This window comes from Cryptosporidium andersoni, assembly GCF_001865355.1.
Source record: "Cryptosporidium andersoni isolate 30847 chromosome Unknown contig_40, whole genome shotgun sequence".
Taxonomy (NCBI): Eukaryota; Apicomplexa; class Conoidasida; order Eucoccidiorida; family Cryptosporidiidae; genus Cryptosporidium; species Cryptosporidium andersoni.
This window is the reverse complement of record NW_027122903.1, coordinates 104341-122827: the sequence shown is the minus strand read 5'-3', so window position 1 is coordinate 122827 and position 18487 is coordinate 104341. Positions and strand designations below refer to the sequence as shown.

The following is an 18487-nucleotide window of genomic DNA, read 5'->3' as shown; positions in this document are numbered from 1 at the left end:
ATACCATTTTAAACTTTCTGAAAAATAACATCTGGGAAAATTTAGATAATAAATATATTTACCTATTTATTTTTATATGGTCAGAAGGAATCACCCACCTCTAATAACAATGCACTATAACATATTGGAATACATGTACCTGGCCCATTTACTATTAATAAATCTGGCCTTTCTGAAAATACTACACAAACTGACTCAGATAAAGCCTTTATTGATGAAAATACTGAAGTTAAGTAACTTTGTCCCACTTCTCTACTTCTTGAGATATCAACAAAATCTATCAAATTTTCTGTTTGCTCTTCACTTAGTCCCAGTTCCCTAGAGTATACGTATATTGTCTTTTTTCTACTTAAGTGATCAGTTTTAGCAATTACACATACTAATTTCATGTTATCCCTTATATTGAGGTCTTTTAAAAGCATTAAAAGTTCTGTTGTGTGACCTCCAGAACCCAGAACTGTCATTATTTTTACTTTCCCTTTTTTCTTATCCCCATATATTGGTGTAGAATTTCTTACAACTTTGAAAGATACTCGGCAAAAAATCCAGTATATAACTCTTGCTAGTATGAAACCTAAAACTATAAATAACATTGTTCAAATAGTTTATTATACTCTAGAAATTATAAGTCTACACCTACTGTATATATTTGAGGTTGTACGACATCTAGCACCGCCTTCACTGTTTAGAATTGATTATACTTTTTTCAGAAAGATTATAATTGCTAAGTATAAATGTCCTAATGTAAATATTTTAAACTAACTAGAATATACTTTATATAAATTGAGGTAAAGGAAATTTAAAACATTTACCTTAGTACTTATGATTGATCCAATGAGTTGCACACAATTTAGAAGTCATTAGCGCCCAATAAATCGATACCCCTCCAAGAGACGGTATTAAAAGCACTGCGCATTCGGAAATAAGTAACATGCATGCGAATAGTATGTATATTTTTCCTAAAATATAGAATTACTGAAGAGCCCACAACTAAAAATTAGCAGGATTTTTATATGAAATAAGTAATGCGATGGACGATTATTCAGTTAACTTAGGCCCCAAGGCCAGTAGTATTCCTGAGCAGACAGATTCCCTAATGTCAAACTCCACAACACTAAATTCTTTATTGGGTAATACAGAAACTTTTAATAAGAGGTGTGGATATTTACATCCACCTACAATAAATATTTCACCTCCACAATATTCATTATCACCAAGTGAAATAAGACGTAAAATCTCTAAAATTCTTCAGAACTCTTTGAATACTATTAAACAAAGTTTTATCCATCTGTATCAATGGACTCTGAGATATATTTGGGATAATCAACAATTAGAAATACCTGGCGATAATATATATAAATCATATGTGTGGGGTCAGCTATTCAATGTTGTAAAAGCTGCAATGTGGTGGGGGATATTTGGTACTTTCGTGACCCTACTCCTTGAAAACGATACTGCCTCTGGATCTACAAGATTAACTTTCAATATTGCACTAGTCCTTATGTGTCCTATTGCTGGAGCTATTGCAGATCATATACCAATTCGCACGATTCTCTTATTTGTATCAATTTCAAGAGCACTCATATGGTGCACAATAATTCCTACAGTGTATATTATCGGTCACACAATTGGTTATAATTCTTTTGTAGAAATTGTCAGTTTGAGGCAATTTTGTATTATAACTGCGTTTGATGGTATCCTAGTTGCTTTGGCTAATGCAGTAGATTTAGACTGTGGTGGTCTCGAGATTTTATCGCACCAGCATAATATCAGCATTACAGATATACAAAAATCTCAGGCAATAGCAACCCATCAAGCAATTTTTGACTTTTCATTTATACTTTTAAATCCATTAATCGCAATCATATCAATATATTCCGTTCATTTTATATATAAACTAGGAAATGAGCATGATACAAAAGTTGAAAGCTTCTACAATAAACACAGTAGTAGTTCCTTGCATTATCCTCTTGGAAATTCTGGTGTGGAGATTCCGTTATTAGTAGTTACTATATTTTTTCAACTTTTCTCTTTTTTATCAATTATAATTTATAAGTATGGAATACCTGCAATAGAAAGATATACTGAAAGTTCTACTACAGCTGCTGATGAAGTATATCATGCAGCCCCAAAAAGCAATTTTTCTTCAGAAGATGAAGAATCAGTTAAAAGTTTAAAAAGTATGGATAAATCTATACCTTATAATACTTATTCTGAATCATGGATACCGAAACAATCAGAAATCTTGGCAAGAATAATAGATATATATGAGGGATACAACCTTGTCAAAACTAACAAAAGGCTAAGAAATCGCATAATACTCCTTGCATTAGAGACTGCTATGGAGGATGCAATGGTTTCAACATCTATACCACTCTGTGCTATACAAATTGCTAAGTCAAGTCTTTCTCAATTTAGTGGGTCAACTGAGGATCCTATGAAATTTTGGGCAGCACTTTCAGGTTTTATAGCAGTTGCTGCTATTGGAATTGGAAAATTATCAAGTTACATTGTAACTTGGAAATTCCAACAAAGAATTCAATCAAACTATGCATTAGTTGTACAGCCACCAAGTAATGATTTACATTCTAGTTGTAGATCTTCAATCCCAAATTCAAATACAACTAATGTCTCATTTTCAATTTTCCTTGATCAGGAAGCAAACCCTGAATTAGCTAGACATACTTATTGGATACTTTCTAGTGTTCAAAATTCCAGAGTATTGTATTCATTTGTCCTTGCAGCTGATTTGAGTGTAATTTTACTCCCAATATCTTTTTTCTTAATATTATCAAATACTCGTCTTATATCTATAGCAGGTAAGCTACTAATAAATCATTTGAAAAATAAATATATATCCTAATATTATGACATAAACGTGGATTTCATAATATAACAAACTCAATATTGAATTTTTCTTCAGGATTTATCATTGGTATGATATTCTGTACTTTCTTCTTTGGTTTATATTCAGCTCCGAAAATTGGCTTTGCCTCAGTACTTAGAAATTTCATAGAGGACCAAGATAAAGCTGGTAAGTGTAAAGTTTGAATCAGTAGAAATTCTAGGACTCACTTAATATCTTTGACTGCTAAACGTATAATTTCTTCAGTTCAAATTTTTGCATTTTCTGGGGCTTTTATTACAATTATTGATGGTATAATAATTTCTATTATATCGTGGATCTTTCACATTACAAATTTGTGGTCAACATTCTTTGCAAGTCTAGTTGTAATTACAATTATCTATGTTCTCCATGGTATAATGGAGTGGACATTTGTAAATTTATTTCACTAGAGCCAAACTCAAGAAGTTAGGCAAAAATAGGAAAATATAATCAGTGAATTATTCATTTTAAATGCAAATATAAAAGTAAAACAATATACAAAAAGGATATATTATATGTTCAAAACATAATATACAGCTTTTTAGATAAATAAGCCTTATATAGGAATATAATAGTTCCACTATACAACTTCTAGAAGATGCAATTATATACTGGGAAAATACTTAGTTTAACAAAGTGAAGATATTCTGCTGAATCTTGTTTTATTCTGTTAATATTTGGGTATAGATAAAAAGGAATATATTTTTTTTAATACAAGTGTAAAAGTGGTGAAACTAATCCATATATACTTATTATACATTCATATCATCAATCGGATCTTCTCCATGGAAATCAGTAGTGGAGATTGTATCTTGGTTCATTGATGTATCTGAATCTGCAGAGAATCTAGTTGGAGTAGTCCCAGTTTCAGTCTTTCCATACCTAACTAGAGTTTTACAATTTGGACAAATTGCATTTCTCAATAGCCAAGTATCAATACAACTTTTGTGAAATGAGTGGCCACAAGCTGGGAGAGTTCTTATTGCATCATCAGCTTTGAAGTCTTCAATACATATAGAACAAGGACCAATACATTCATTACTTTTAACTTTCCTTACTGGTAATGCCGAAACCTCAACAGGAGATAGTCCATGCCTAATAAAGTGAATACCATAGTCTGCTAAGAGACGCAATCTTCCCCATCTACGTACAATTTCTTCATTTTCTAATAGTTGAAGGTCTTCTTCCGCTCTTCGTATTCTAAATTCGAAGAATACGGAGATCCCTATAAATGCTGAATACATCGCAATCCATACATAACATAGAATTAGCCAGAAAATAAGAAACCAAGGATGATTTGCACCATTTCGAGGTAAACATTGGGGAGTTTTCAACTCAATATTTTTAAACCAAATTGTCCCAACAACTGTCCATGATACAAAAAAGGGGAAAATAATACAAAGTATACTCAAGTTAAGCCAAAATGGTACACCTGAAGTACTTGTACTGGGGAGAAAATCTTCACTATCTTCAGATATATACTGAGAAATATAATATATAACTCTAAACAAGATAATTGTGGCATAGCTAATTACAAGCCAAAGTTGGATAGGATGACAACAGCTTGTAAAGCTATTCCATTGGGTAAAAATATCAATGCTGGAATATATCAAAGCAAAAGCTAAGATAGCATCATTAATACTTAGTCCGACCATCGGATTGGGAATTTAGAGATTGTAAATCACGCTAATATCCAGATATCAATGCAATATGAATAATTAAATATAAAGTAAATAAAAAGGAAAAGCCAGACCCAGCAAAAGTAATAATTATATATATTAAGACTGTGATAAAACTTGCCTTTAGTTCTTACTGGAGAAGGAAAAGAAAGTATACTTGAGAATATAGCTTTGAAAACAATCTAAAGGGTAAACAACCCAAAATATTCTGCTCCCTACTAAATAAAACCTATGCAGCTTTTAATTCATTGCATCCCATCGCACCACGTAATGTCTTTGCATGCCTTGCATTATTCTCGATACTTCCAACCTAGGAACATCGCGTTCTGGAGCTCTACATACCTACTCTGAGCATGTAACTGTTGTCGTGTCTCTCCAGAGTAGTATCTCTAATAGCAATCATATGATAAGTATCCATGATAATAAACTTAATTTTGCTGATATATCTGTTAATTAAACTTTATAACCTATATTTCACTAAAATATTACTTTAAGTTACTGATATAGATAGTTATAGAGTTGCTGAATATAAAAAAAAATAATAGTGTGCAAATGTACTTTGTGCGCGACGTAAAAAGTTAATACTTTAGAGTCTAAAAACTCTAAAGTACTTTGAAGTATAATATAACTTAAAATATCTTTTATTCTCAAAAGTATAAACTTTCATCCATTATAGATATTAATAACATTACTGAAACATCTCGAATATTTTGACTGGGTAATAGATTTTAATTAATAGATTTGCTACACTAAAATACGGATAATATAATTACTAAAACTCCTGCTTCTTTTAGTACCATATCAAGTATCTTGTAGTATACTAATTTACTTAGTAAACTTTTTAGTAAGAATAAAGATTTTTAGTAGATGTCTCGGTCTTATAAGTAGAATCTGGAAACTATAACATTGAATTTGTCATAATGTCATCTTCCATCAAATTTTATTCATACCCCCTACATAGAACTAAATAATAATAACTAACAATAAAAAGTGATATTATACAGTATACGTAATCATAATAAATATTGGATTAAAGGTAATAAGATAAGTAAAAGTATATTGCAAGACTAAATATAAGTTTGATCTCAACAATACCTCAGTACTCTCATACGCCATCTTACATTAATTTAAAGTTAAAGTTATACAGATTATTGTTCTAAAAGTTGATCTTATTAGTACTCTAGAAAACATTATCGCAAAGATAGTAGACTAGTTTCTAAAATGAAACTTAGTATGAGAGTTCAATAAATTCACGTGAAAGTTATGCATTGTAGGTACTAAATATATAGAAATTAAAAGATTTCAATATAAAGAATTCTCCAGGATAATTCAAATATTTAAGTTATTCTATGTAAGTAGCAAATATTATATAAGGATTATTACTAGTATTATTAAATAACTCATCGGAGTTTATAATGCTGACAAACTCATCATCACATTTATACCATTTTGAATATAATTGGTATATATTACTGGTGTATGAATTTGGTTCTTTATCGATATCTTTGAGTGTGAGTATATTATTACTCCGAACTGTACAGTAGTAATGACCTGAGTCTATAGAGTTCCCATTATGAAAAATAAGACCATGTATTGAATAGCAATAGTTTTGAAAATTAAATACTTCTTCAATCTGAATTCTAATTTTATTCTTAACTCCCCTCTTAATACTTGTGTTCCAAGTATAATTATTCAAAATTAGTATAAGATATGGACAAGGTTTTTCAAGGCTTGACCACTTTCTGGCTTGTGTTTCACAGTTACACTTTGAACAGTGATATGATTTTGGCCCATCTAATACTTCTAATGAAAAATAATCCACCAATATAGAAGAAAGAGATATCTGGTTAGATTGAAGTCCATTCAGGACTTTGTAATTATTTCCTGAGACTGATAGTTCTAGAATTGATAATGAATTTTGAACTTGTTCAGTAGTATTTTTGCAAGAGCAACATTGTAAAAAATGCCTTGTAGTCATATTAAAGCTGGGACATGTTGAATTAATGTTTGATAATAAAAATCTGAGAAATTCAGAAGCATCATGTTGAACCCCTAAAGGAAATACAGTAGAAATCTCTCGAATAAAATCTCTGTCTGGAAAAATAGCAGGTTGTCGATTATTAAAGGGTCTTACCATTTTATAAATTGTCTGATAAAGAGATTTTGAGAGGAGAGAAGAATTGTAGGATTTCTGATGGTAGAGCCAATAGAAAAATGATGAGCTAAATCTCAAGCACTGCAGTACAGAGTTCATATAACAAGTATTTCCAATATTTACAATTCCAACGACTTTCTCACTAGAAAAATATAGCCATTTACAATAATTTGAATCGATATATTTAGTATATATTTCTTTATCAGTACTTTTATGAGAGAAATAGTCACTTTTATATATGGTTAAGTAGTGCGGATCTTTTCTTATTTGTGTTTTAGAAGCAAATTTGTATGCTGTTAAGTCTCCAAGTAATATATATAATATGGAGAGACATTTCGGAGCTTCATTAGGTGATTCATAAGGTATAATACCATTTGTGAAAAGAATTATAAGCTTTTCAACATATTTGCATAATTTGGTAAGATATTCAAAATCTATTTTGTATATTAATTCTTTTAAAATCCAATGTAGTACCTGAAGAGTTGGTAGATTCCAATAGGAATTATCCTGTATAGAAAATATCAAATATAAAACTAGTTTTCCTGTAATATTTGGTCTATTTTCAGTAGATATTACTGTTGCTAATTCAACGAGTATCCTTTGATATTCAAGCTCAAATATTGGACCAAATAGATGAAATAAAATAAACAGATTCAATAGTATTTTTTCTATATTTACATATTGAGACGTACTACATAATGTAGATTCATCATCCCCATCTCCTAGTGAGCTCTTAATGGTCAAGATTTTAAGCATATAACGGAACAATTCAATTCTGTAGTTCTTCAAACAAGTTAAAATCTGAAACCCTCTCTCAAAGTATAGACATAAATTATTATTATTTATAGATTCCGAAATTATATTAAGAAGATGAAAAATGAAGACCATGGATCCTTTGAGATAATTTTTTGTATCAAACAATAAAGTAAGTCTTAAAATCATATCTTCAATTTGTGTGACCTGTTTATCCCCCAAATTTTTTTGTAGAAACCAAAATAATAAAATCCTAATAATTTTCAGTTTTAATTTAATATGTTGAGAGTTTGATCCTAAAATCATTGGAAAATTGTGAATGTTCCAACAATCTATTATCCAGGTGCGAATTGGTATTGGTGGAATTTGCTCTATGTGAGACAGTCCATATAATTTCTTTATATATATTAATAACTCATTAAAAAAAGACCAAAAGTTATCCAAGCTGTAACCTTTACACATATCCGTATCATAGTTTTGTAAAGTAAACATATTTGAGTAAAATATACATATTGGAGGTAAACAAGTATCAAGATCTTCAATATTACTCTTGTTAAATAAGGTTCTGACTAGTCTATCTTGTGGAAGAGAAAATAATGTCTGGAGCAATATATTTGGGTATTTAAAAGCTTTTAATCTCAAAATTTTGAGATTCAATTCATCACTTTTCAATAAATCGAAAAGTTCAGTTTTTAGCAATACATTGTTATCACTACATTCTAGCTTTTCTATAGGTGATATATTCTTGTATTTAGACATATTAAATTTACTAACAGTATTATTATTGTTAATGTCTTTATCATGTATTTCTTGTATCTCCTCAGCATCAAGTGTTTCATACTTCTCTGACTTAAACAAAGTTTCACTTTCATTACTGGAGTTTGTAGAGCATGGGCTTATTGGTGACTCAAATGGGTTATCATCGCTAGATATTTTACATGGAAATTTCGGAGATGCTTCATATTGTTCGCTGTTATATTTTGAAGAGTGATCTAGTTTGTCTACATACAATGATATCTCGTCATAATCTAAACCGTTGTACCAATAATTAGTAATATTCATGATTATTAAAAGATTTATAGTAAGATTAAATATATTGTATAGTCTTAAGGCTCTTATGTTTCCGCATTTGACTAATCAAATTATTATAAATGACTTACAAACCAGTAAAACTACAGTGCTAGTTTGGATGTATCATATGTTCATCAAATGAATATTATTCCAATATCCTTTATCATAAAATTCCTTCACTCTTAAGCCCTAAAATATCAAAAAAAAAAAAAAAAAAACGCGCTAATAACAAAAGTTACCATTAAAAGCGGTATTTATAGGGACATCGTGCACCGCCAGTGAATATTAGGAGTCAACTAAGTAGGAGATCATACTAGCTTGACTCAGAAATGCTATCTAGCTACACCTAAAATCAGTACGATTGAAAATTTATATAGAATTAAACAGATATTTGCATGTTATATACTGTAAGTAAGCTTGTAAAGGCCTGCAGAAGACTATTTTGGTTACTTCTTAGTGCAATCCTATTAATAAGATTAAGTTGTTTAGCTACTGAAACTGACTCCGCCTCGGAGGGCTCAACTGTTGGTTTAATTATACAGTCTGATGAAGATTCAAATATTGCTACTTTCATAGATATGTTATCATTATTGAAGCCTGTTATATTATCAAAGCATACCCAAGATTTGAACCTAAACGAAATATCCAACATAACTAAATCAATTAGTGCTGAAAATATTAAATTAAGCAATATAGATCCTAAATTATCAGATATATCTATAAATCAAACTCAGGAGAATATATTTGAAAATACGAACACAAAAGCTGAGGTTAATATGACACATGTTGGGTCTCCCATTATACTAAAACCAACTGAAGTTAAAATATCTTCTGAATTATATAACTCTGGAAACCATTATACATGGGAAGATATAATTAAAATGGATAACTCTCGACATAAAAAGACATCAGAATGTAGTGAACAGGGGATCAAACCTCAAGATAATACTATTTTTATATCTTGTATTAAACCCACAAAAATGCAATCATCAGGAAAAATAAGATTTGAAGATAAATGTATTCATTTGTATAGGGAGTCAGGGGATACAGTTACAAAGCACAAATTTAATATAGGGGGGGAGCTTACGCAGAGATCAAAAACTTGTAAATACTTTAACAAAGTATTAAGTAAACCTAATCCCAATATTAAAAAAAGTTTGAATCACCAAAGTTATTTGAGATCTATACCATACAATAGGAAAAATAGATATATAGGTAATTTTGAGAAAAAGAAGAATTTTATTAAATATAATAGCGTCAAAAATTTTTTTATTGACCAAAATCCAATTGTGATGAATACAATACTTCATGTGAAACCTACATCTGAGAGCTAGATAATCAGGAAGAAGATATAAATGATTTCTTCAATACATGTAGATAGACGATACATTGTGTAGAAAGGGATTTTCAGAAAAAAAATAGAACTACTATTCCTTTATATACTATACATCCAAAACCAATAATATAATTTCAATGGGAAAGTAATTTTAAACTACCAAATATGATCTATTCATTACTTAATATTTATTACTAGCAAATTATTAAAGTCTAAATCTGCATAGTGAGAATAGAGATCAGTGCTGAAATAAATATATAGCAAGAATTGATACTAGGGCCAAAGCAGTGATGAGTACAAGCATACTAGATGTGGCCAAAGACATAATATATGCAGATTTAGATTTTGAAGATTCTGATCTATCATTATCATCTAATAGATCTGATTTATTATAGTGTATATTGGGGATAAACTCTTGAACTTCATTCAGAGTTTTATATTTCATTGGATATTCAAATCTCCCTGATATTTTAGATGAATGATTGCTCTCAACTATTTGGGATTTCACTAAATCCTCTGTATAATTAGAAACCTGTAAAATCTTGGTGGGAATATTATCTATCTCTATAAACTGAGATCTCTTTTTTTTCTTCAATATTATTGGAACTTCGGTTTCCCCAGATAATTGATTTAACTCACTAATGCTAGAATTCTTTAAATATCCATTAGATCTAAGGATATTTCGACTTTTATCCTGCTTGATAGGATAAAATTTTGAAAACTCCTGTAATTTAGTTGAATTTTCTGATAATCTATCTTGAATATTTTGTTGATTTGAGGAGTTATAACCAGAAGTCTCCGTAGAATTCTCTAATTTATTAGGTGTCTTTTGAAGTGATGTTGACAATAAGTCTTTAACTACTGTAATTTTATGAACAGCTCCTGCATTTTCAGGATATACAAGATCAAAATCGATTGAATAATCAGTGAATTCACCATTTTCAAAATAAATATCATCTTCTATAGTATACAATGAAGTTATTGATCTGATGTATTCAGAATGTGCCCCTATTTCAAATTTATCTCCATTTGGATATTTAAAAGAGTCGATACTACTCGCTTCAAATATATTACTATTATACTTTAATTCTTCACTTCCCGATATTCTTTTTTCATTATTTTCAGATACCTTTAACTCCTTACTTCTACTGCACTTAGTGTCATTTTTATAAGTACTATCTCTAACACTTCTGTTATGTTTTGAACCTCTATTGGATGATTTATATTTTTCGTTCTGATCATATTTTGATTCAACCAAACTAACTATTACACTAAATAACAGGAACCAAAGGATTATCTTTTGCATGATCATTAATAGTTAACTAATTGACTTTAAACACAAAGCTGTCAAAAATTGACAACTTTAAAATCCTTAACCCTTATTCGCGATTCTTCTTTTCCGCTTCCAGTTTATTAAGGATCAGTTTTATTGCTCCCCCCAAAATAGGTTGCCCTTTACTAGTTCTCTTACACAATATTATCTTTCTTTTGTGTCTCTCTTCAAGCTTCCTTTTCTTTTCTCTCCTTAATTCCCTTATTTTATTTTCCCTTTCTTCTTTCTCCACTTTGCGTTTATATGCTTCCTTTAAAGCTGCTTGGAAGGGATTACTTTTTTTTCTCCTCTCATTTAGTTTATTATTCATTAGATTATATTCCAATATGGTAAGTAACAACTCTAGGAGATATTGCTTTTCATCAATTATGAAGTATCGGTAATCCACGTCATATAACCGCCTGATTTATAACGCTTAATCTAAAAATATTTGAGATGGTAAATGATATTTTCAACTTTTTTCAGTAGTCTACCTTTAAAAATCTAAGCTAATATTATTTGTCTCAAGTTCCCAAATTTATATTATGAAAAAATAAATGCATTATAAATAAAGATGCAAGGTTTTTCTTAGTAATTTTATTGTTGATAATTTAAGGTCTAAATAGATATTTTAAAATCCAAATTTAATATTTAAACGACTTTATACTCTAACTGATAATACATAGTGATACAATACTAATTAACTATGTATTTCTAATCTATTGTCCTATCAATTACCTTATATTTGCGGTCATTGACCTTGTAACCTACCATTAATAAAGTAATTTACCTGCAACTTAAACTCTAGAAACGATCTACAGGTCTTTTATTATATAAATATCTCTTAATTACTATCACTAAATAACTAATTACTCAAAAGCTATAGTTTCTATTTTTTAGTAGCTTATTTTAACTTTTTTTCCTCTAGAAAAAAAATTGTGCTGAAGAAGTATATCTAATATATAAAAATTGAATTTTGCTTCTAATCTTACATAAATTATTGAGTATATGTTATCCATCCTAACCCAGAGATACAATGATTCCCCAAGATTATATATCCAGGCTATATACTCTAGTTATACTATAAATAATACATAATAGATTTTTTCAGAATAAATTTCAAATAACAAATATTTAAATCTTTACTTTTTTCTACTTTTTCTTTTTTTTTAACTCTAGCTATTTATCTCCATTTCAAGTAAATGTAAAAATCCCATTTACAATACAAATTAATACTTGTATGAAAGTACTTTATAGAACCAAATAATTATTAGTAAAAAATATAGTAGTTAAAAAATACATCAATAAGAGACCCAATTTCTCAAAAAAAAAAAAAAAAAAAGAATTAGAAATAAGTATGAATATAATAAGCTACCTAAATTTTGATATAACTCTGCAAATTACCACTTTACAAGATTTTAAAAATCGAAGTAGTTGCAAATATCTTTAAATATATAAATCTCAATTTACTGGAAAGTATTAATTACTTCAAACAAGCTGGTATTTAAGCGCTGTTAACGGTTTTACATCTTGACAATTCTAAGTGATAAGTTCTCTTATTTCCTAAGTATCACATTAATGGAATGCCTAATTTGTTATTCCAATCTAGATGATAGTAATAGCGTTGAATATCAGGTTTATGAGAATTCTTCTTGGTATTTGTCCAAGTAAGTTATAAATATCTTCTTCGCAATATCTTTGTATCTTGTTTAATAAAAGATTTAATATCTAAAATACTGCAGATTCTGCTTAGGGTGCATAGAAATTTTAAAGAAAAATCAATTTTATAGGTACTGTGAATCTATTAAAAATACAAAGTGTTTAAAGGAGCAACGAGCTCTACTTCAGCGTGGACCACCAGTACGTTACTTGATTTTTATTATTGATTATTCAATCAAATTAATAATTTTTGCTATATCGACCAGATTAATATCCGGGATATTCACGGATTCCCTGAATGTCATGATAATGAAGTATTTTCACTATGTAACTCAAAAACTAGAAATAACATAGATCCTAAATTGGATGGATCACTAATTGGAGATGAAAGAATAAAATTTTGGGATGAACTGAAGCAATTTATTAGTAAAGAGGATATGTCTGAGGAAATAAGTAACGGATCAAATTAAGAAATCACTTTAGAAATGAAATTTTATTTATGATACAAGTTCGTAATATTAATCGATTAGATTATATATTTGTACATTAGTTGTCTATTTATATACTTCAAAGTTAGGGAGACCAACATATTTTTGAAATAATTATTTTATTATGCTTAGTTACACTCTAAATTTCTAGAAATATATTTGAACGTACTCCTCTGCTCCTCTTTGAGAATTGAATATAAACTTTGCTTTGTATGATTATCAATTATTTCCAATATTGGCTGTATACAAGATTTTCTAATTATATTTGATATGAGTAGGTAGTCTCCTGATAATTTATCTGTAACATCTTTTTTTTCTAGAGTATGTAAGTAATCAATGAGATCCACTATTAAGGATGTAGAATACCTTTGGACTTTATTTTTTGTATATTGTGAAGCTATTAGAGGATATAATCTACTTATCCTTTTTATATGTTGTTCATATGGTCTATCTCCATGTTTAGTTTTATTGATTGTATCTCCCAACAAAAGTAGAGATTTCAGAGATTCCTCAATTAAATGAAATTGGGATATCCAAACATCTATATGACTAGTAACTCTTTTACCAAAGTTGTATTTTCTACTAGATTGGTCCCATAGTGGATTTAATAAATTGTATAAAGGTAAATATGCCGATATCGATATGCAGTCAAATAAACAATACCAAGAATAAGGTGATATATCAGAAAGTATTTTTGGGACATCTTCACCATAATTTAAATTATTCAAAGCACGTGATACATTAATACTTGTTGAAAGTACTAAGTGTGAAGCAGGTAATACCTGAGCTATTGTATATGAGTTATGTTCTTTATCCATTATATGGCATTTAATTGAAGAAGCATACAAAACTGAAACAATATTTGATATTCTGACAATAATAAATGGCACAGTGAGTGGAGGAAATAATTTTAGTATGCTTAATATAGATATAATTTTCCATGAAATTGCATTTATATAAAAATAAAGTCTATGTGATGGACCACCATTTCCAAGTTTTACATATATATTGTCCTTTAAACATGGTGATAACCAACGATATACTTGACTTTTATGTCTAAATATATTCCAAAAAATATCAATACCTGTTAAATATTCCCAAAAAAAATTGCAATTATTTACAGTATTATGTTGCAGTGTTTTTACTGTTGTTCGGTAATCCCAAAGAACTCCGCTCAGATAGTGACAATTTAATCCATCTAAAGTAAATTTAGCAGGAGCATTTCTTGTTAATTTATACAAAATGTCATAAAGCATCATTTGTCTATTAAACTCTACAGAATCCTCAAAATGAGTATCATTTATTGAGCTTCCCTCCAATATACAATGACTTATATACTTTATCCATTGAATTATTTTATCAGCTTCTATTTCAGAATTATCAAAAATTCCAAATCTAAGATTCATTTTACAAATAATAAAGCCAGCATTTAAAACATTTATAAATATTTCTTGTGCCTGGTTATAAAAAGTTGTATTCAAATCACAATTTGTTTCTTTAGTATTATTTTCTGATTTATTTTGTTGTTTTTTGAGCTTAACTACTTGAGATGGAATTTCTACAATTATACTCAAAAGAAGAATAAAAGTATCTAGAGCCATCAATAGTTTCTTTCTGAGATCCCCTTGAACAAACACTTGTAGAAATATATTATCTATTAAATGTAGTATATCTAGAGTAATTATAATAATAGATTTCGCTCTTTTTAATTTAGTCAGAATATTATGATTAATACTAGAAATTTTATACTCTTCAAAATTTGATCCTCCATTGTCTTCCAGATCCAATATTAAAATATTGGGGTTTAGTAATATAAATAACTTACATAGCATCAGATTATGTTCTATACAAATATTTGACTGGGATAAACTATTAGATCCTAATTTAGCAATATTAAAAAGTGTGTTTTGCAATGCTTCTAACGAATACAGAAGAGGTGATTGATTATTTATTATAGAAGATTTTGATACTTGATTCTTTAAATTTTCCATAAATACTTGTGGTCCAATATGTCCTACTTGAAAAATTTCAATACATAAATAAATCTGGCAATACCAGTTAGAGTTTTCTAAATCACAACATTTTATAGTAAAAAATCCACTTTGTTCAACCCACCACCACCATCCCAAATAATTTAGGTGTTTTAGTAAATAGGATAATTTATGTATTATTTTATCATTTTCATCAAGTTCATGACAGATAACTAACCTAAGTATATTTATCATTATTTTTTTAGTACCAAATTTAAAATATTCATCATTTGTCGCAATTACTTGAAGGTATTTAAGAAGAAGTTGATTGTTTTCTTCTATATTTGTATTGAATAGTCTTTCCTGGAAATAATATGTAAATTTTTTAGATATCTCTGTATTATCATCTATCCAAGAATATACACCATGAAATATCAAGTTAATCCACTCAAAATTTCCATATTTCTCCTCTGAATTGAGCTTCAAGTCCCAGAAGACTCTGTTTAAAAATATCCAGTATAGTTGGAAGGCTACATGTGCCATTTCATCTATGTCATTTCCCAAGTACCATGATGAGCTAACAAAAAATTGAATAGATTCTTTCTTATTCCAGAATTTTAGTAATAGACACAATCTTAAAATATCTTCATCCCTATTTATAGGTGATATTCGCCTTTTTTTTTTAACTCCCTCTTTTAAAGTTTCTTTATTGACTTTATATATAATATTAACTAAAATATTTTTACATAATTTGAGAGTTGTCCTCAGGAGTGGTAAAGCTAATGATGGGATTTCCATATAAGTTTTTGTATTATCACTATCTTGAGTAAATATAATGTATTCAAGAGTAGATATAAGAAATACACTGACTTTAGAACTACTACTATTTAACATGTCGTTTATAATTAAGGGATTTATTGTATTTATTATACTAAAACCACCAAGGATATATTGAGATAAAATAAACTTTGAATTTTCATAATTGAGAGCTAATTTTTCATCATTTACCAGCTTTTTATAATACCTAAATATACAATTTATTAAATCTTTGATATCAAAATACTTATTGAATTCTTGCAAAGTACTACAATTAACGAGTGAAATTAGTATTAGCACATCTAAACAGGTGTTACTTTTATTATTAAAACCATATCTACAGTTGTATAGGATATTCAAATTTTCATAAATAATTTGTTGAATTTCCGGTTCTTCATCTACTTGCCAGGATAGTAATTTTCTGCAAGTGTGAATTATACCTAAAGTAAGTACTATATCCCCAATAATAGCCAAGGATGATTTTTTTGTACTTGAAATAACATTTTTATTTTTTATATTATTTATTTTAAATACAACTTCCATAATAGGAACTGTCAGTGCTTCGTTAAAGTTTATATTTATTAGTAGTATCCCAAGCCATATTGATAAAATGGTTAAATTCAATATTTTATCTTCCATATATTGCTCATCTTCAAATTCTTTAATTGATATACCCACTAATGTATCCAAAAAGTCATTTAAAATCGTGGGAATTTGAGCAGGTAGACTTAATAGTGAGATATCTCTAATAACTGATTCGAGGCAAGATTTTTTAAGAAAAAGCTTCCTTTTAATATATAAATTTGATCCATCTTTAGTTAAAGTTTGCTCATTTGACGATAAGATGTGCGCAATTTCTTTTAGCAAAGTTGTAAAATCCCTTAAATTTGTAAATGTTTCTATATATCTTGTAATACAAATATCTACAGAGTAATTAATTTGATTTGAAGTGTTATCAAGTCTTGATCCTGTAATGAGAGATATCACTATCTCTAAAATATCGTCTTCAATAGATGCTTCCAACTTATACCCATCATCTGTTGCAAGTATATTTCGTAAAAAAGGCAAACATTCTACTGGATCTACAATAATACATAATTCAATACACTTCCATATATACTTATTAGTAAGGCCTTTCCTTACTAAATAGTCCAATGTTTTACACACAGATTGATATGTATGATACTGAATATTTTCATTATCGTCTATACCTTTTCTTATAATAAAGATATTATTTGAGACTAAGAAATCAAAGCATTGACAGATATACTCAGTATTTCTTAAAAATACATTGTCATTACTAATAACTTCACTTATAAATGGATGGAATAATAAATACTCAGGTGAGTTGTTTGGACCATTATTTGAAGTCTTATTTTCCATTTTAAAATGATTATGACATCTTGTCTCGTGCATCCATTTCATAAAGTGGAATATTAAGTGATAACTTGATCCCTTGTTGTCAAATAAGCACTGGTATAATTCAAATGTATAATTCTTTGTACTTTCTAATTTTGTGTCTACTCTTCTACCTATTGCTTGATTCTTTAGTATAATTAAGAAATGGTTAATGTGATTTTCATTCAAGGTAAGACGAAATATATCCAGAATTTTTTTTTTAAGTATTTCATTATCTTGTGTACTCCATCTCTCTAAGAAAAGAGTAGATAATGGTTTCCAAAGATATTTGATAATTAAATTAAAACTATTCCTAGGCTGTATAAATCTTGATAAAATCCTATAACATATCTGGATCATAACTAAAACTAAGTTATATCTATTCTTTCTTTGGGATTCTATGACTTGGCAAGTAAGATTAATAAAACCTTCAGTATCTTGAGAAAATAACTTAACATATTTCTTCCCCATTACCCTCATGATATGTATCCATATATTTAAATATTCTTCTGAGGTATTCAGTTTAATATTAGGAAATATATAGCCATACCACAAATTAGCAAAATATTGTGGCATTATATAATCATCAGGTAAATTACCAAGTATAAATCTCAAAAATTCTAATTCTTCAAGTGGTATTTCATTATGAGGACATTTCACTCCTTTATCTAAAGGTATTTTTCTTCCTTTTGATTCATACCATTCATATAGCCAAATAGCCAGCCTTCCATCTTCTGCATCTTTTATAGCCTTTTCAGGAGATATCAATAAATTTAATTCTCTGCGACATCCTATTTTCAAAATATCACTGCACATGAACTTTTCATATAAAGAAAATAAATTGTGTCTTAGCCTGACCTGTGCTATTTCAGTTTCATGACCATTTTTCATAAAATACCGCTGTATTTTAACTGATGTAAGTAGTAAAAAACCGCTATAAGGTATATGGTAGTATGATTTAGG

The 18487-nt window shown here is 28.7% G+C and overlaps 9 protein-coding genes across 9 annotated transcripts; 3 read left to right on the top strand and 6 right to left on the bottom strand.

The window, feature by feature from the left end:
* Positions 1-8: 8 nt before the first annotated feature.
* cand_013000 (uncharacterized protein) lies at positions 9-464 on the bottom strand (the record flags this gene model as incomplete). The annotated part of the gene is made up of 2 exons (XM_067211537.1): positions 9-31; positions 95-464. 2 exons carry the CDS (start codon positions 462-464, stop codon positions 9-11), a joined length of 393 nt encoding a protein of 130 aa, XP_067066945.1.
* A 566-nt stretch (positions 465-1030) lies between these two features.
* On the top strand, positions 1031-3051 carry cand_012990 (uncharacterized protein; the record flags this gene model as incomplete). The annotated part of the gene is made up of 3 exons (XM_067211536.1): positions 1031-2002; positions 2057-2819; positions 2924-3051. 3 exons carry the CDS (start codon positions 1031-1033, stop codon positions 3049-3051), a joined length of 1863 nt encoding a protein of 620 aa, XP_067066944.1.
* Positions 3052-3639: 588 nt separating this feature from the next.
* cand_012980 (zinc C3HC4 type domain-containing protein) lies at positions 3640-4542 on the bottom strand (the record flags this gene model as incomplete). Its single annotated transcript, XM_067211535.1, has 1 exon — positions 3640-4542. The coding sequence occupies one exon, from the start codon at positions 4540-4542 to the stop codon at positions 3640-3642; it is 903 nt and encodes a 300-aa protein (XP_067066943.1).
* A 1366-nt stretch (positions 4543-5908) lies between these two features.
* On the bottom strand, positions 5909-8536 carry cand_012970 (ubiquitin carboxyl-terminal hydrolase family protein; the record flags this gene model as incomplete). Its single annotated transcript, XM_067211534.1, has 1 exon — positions 5909-8536. The coding sequence occupies one exon, from the start codon at positions 8534-8536 to the stop codon at positions 5909-5911; it is 2628 nt and encodes an 875-aa protein (XP_067066942.1).
* A 404-nt stretch (positions 8537-8940) lies between these two features.
* cand_012960 (uncharacterized protein) lies at positions 8941-9879 on the top strand (the record flags this gene model as incomplete). The annotated part of the gene is made up of 1 exon (XM_067211533.1): positions 8941-9879. One exon carries the CDS (start codon positions 8941-8943, stop codon positions 9877-9879), a length of 939 nt encoding a protein of 312 aa, XP_067066941.1.
* Positions 9880-10119: 240 nt separating this feature from the next.
* On the bottom strand, positions 10120-11193 carry cand_012950 (uncharacterized protein; the record flags this gene model as incomplete). Its single annotated transcript, XM_067211532.1, has 1 exon — positions 10120-11193. The coding sequence occupies one exon, from the start codon at positions 11191-11193 to the stop codon at positions 10120-10122; it is 1074 nt and encodes a 357-aa protein (XP_067066940.1).
* Positions 11194-11260: 67 nt separating this feature from the next.
* On the bottom strand, positions 11261-11524 carry cand_012940 (uncharacterized protein; the record flags this gene model as incomplete). Its single annotated transcript, XM_067211531.1, has 1 exon — positions 11261-11524. One exon carries the CDS (start codon positions 11522-11524, stop codon positions 11261-11263), a length of 264 nt encoding a protein of 87 aa, XP_067066939.1.
* Positions 11525-12771: 1247 nt separating this feature from the next.
* On the top strand, positions 12772-13322 carry cand_012930 (uncharacterized protein; the record flags this gene model as incomplete). Its single annotated transcript, XM_067211530.1, has 3 exons — positions 12772-12860; positions 12936-13053; positions 13119-13322. The coding sequence occupies 3 exons, from the start codon at positions 12772-12774 to the stop codon at positions 13320-13322; spliced, it is 411 nt and encodes a 136-aa protein (XP_067066938.1).
* Positions 13323-13468: 146 nt separating this feature from the next.
* Positions 13469-18415, bottom strand: cand_012920 (uncharacterized protein; the record flags this gene model as incomplete). Its single annotated transcript, XM_067211529.1, has 1 exon — positions 13469-18415. One exon carries the CDS (start codon positions 18413-18415, stop codon positions 13469-13471), a length of 4947 nt encoding a protein of 1648 aa, XP_067066937.1.
* Positions 18416-18487: the final 72 nt, after the last annotated feature.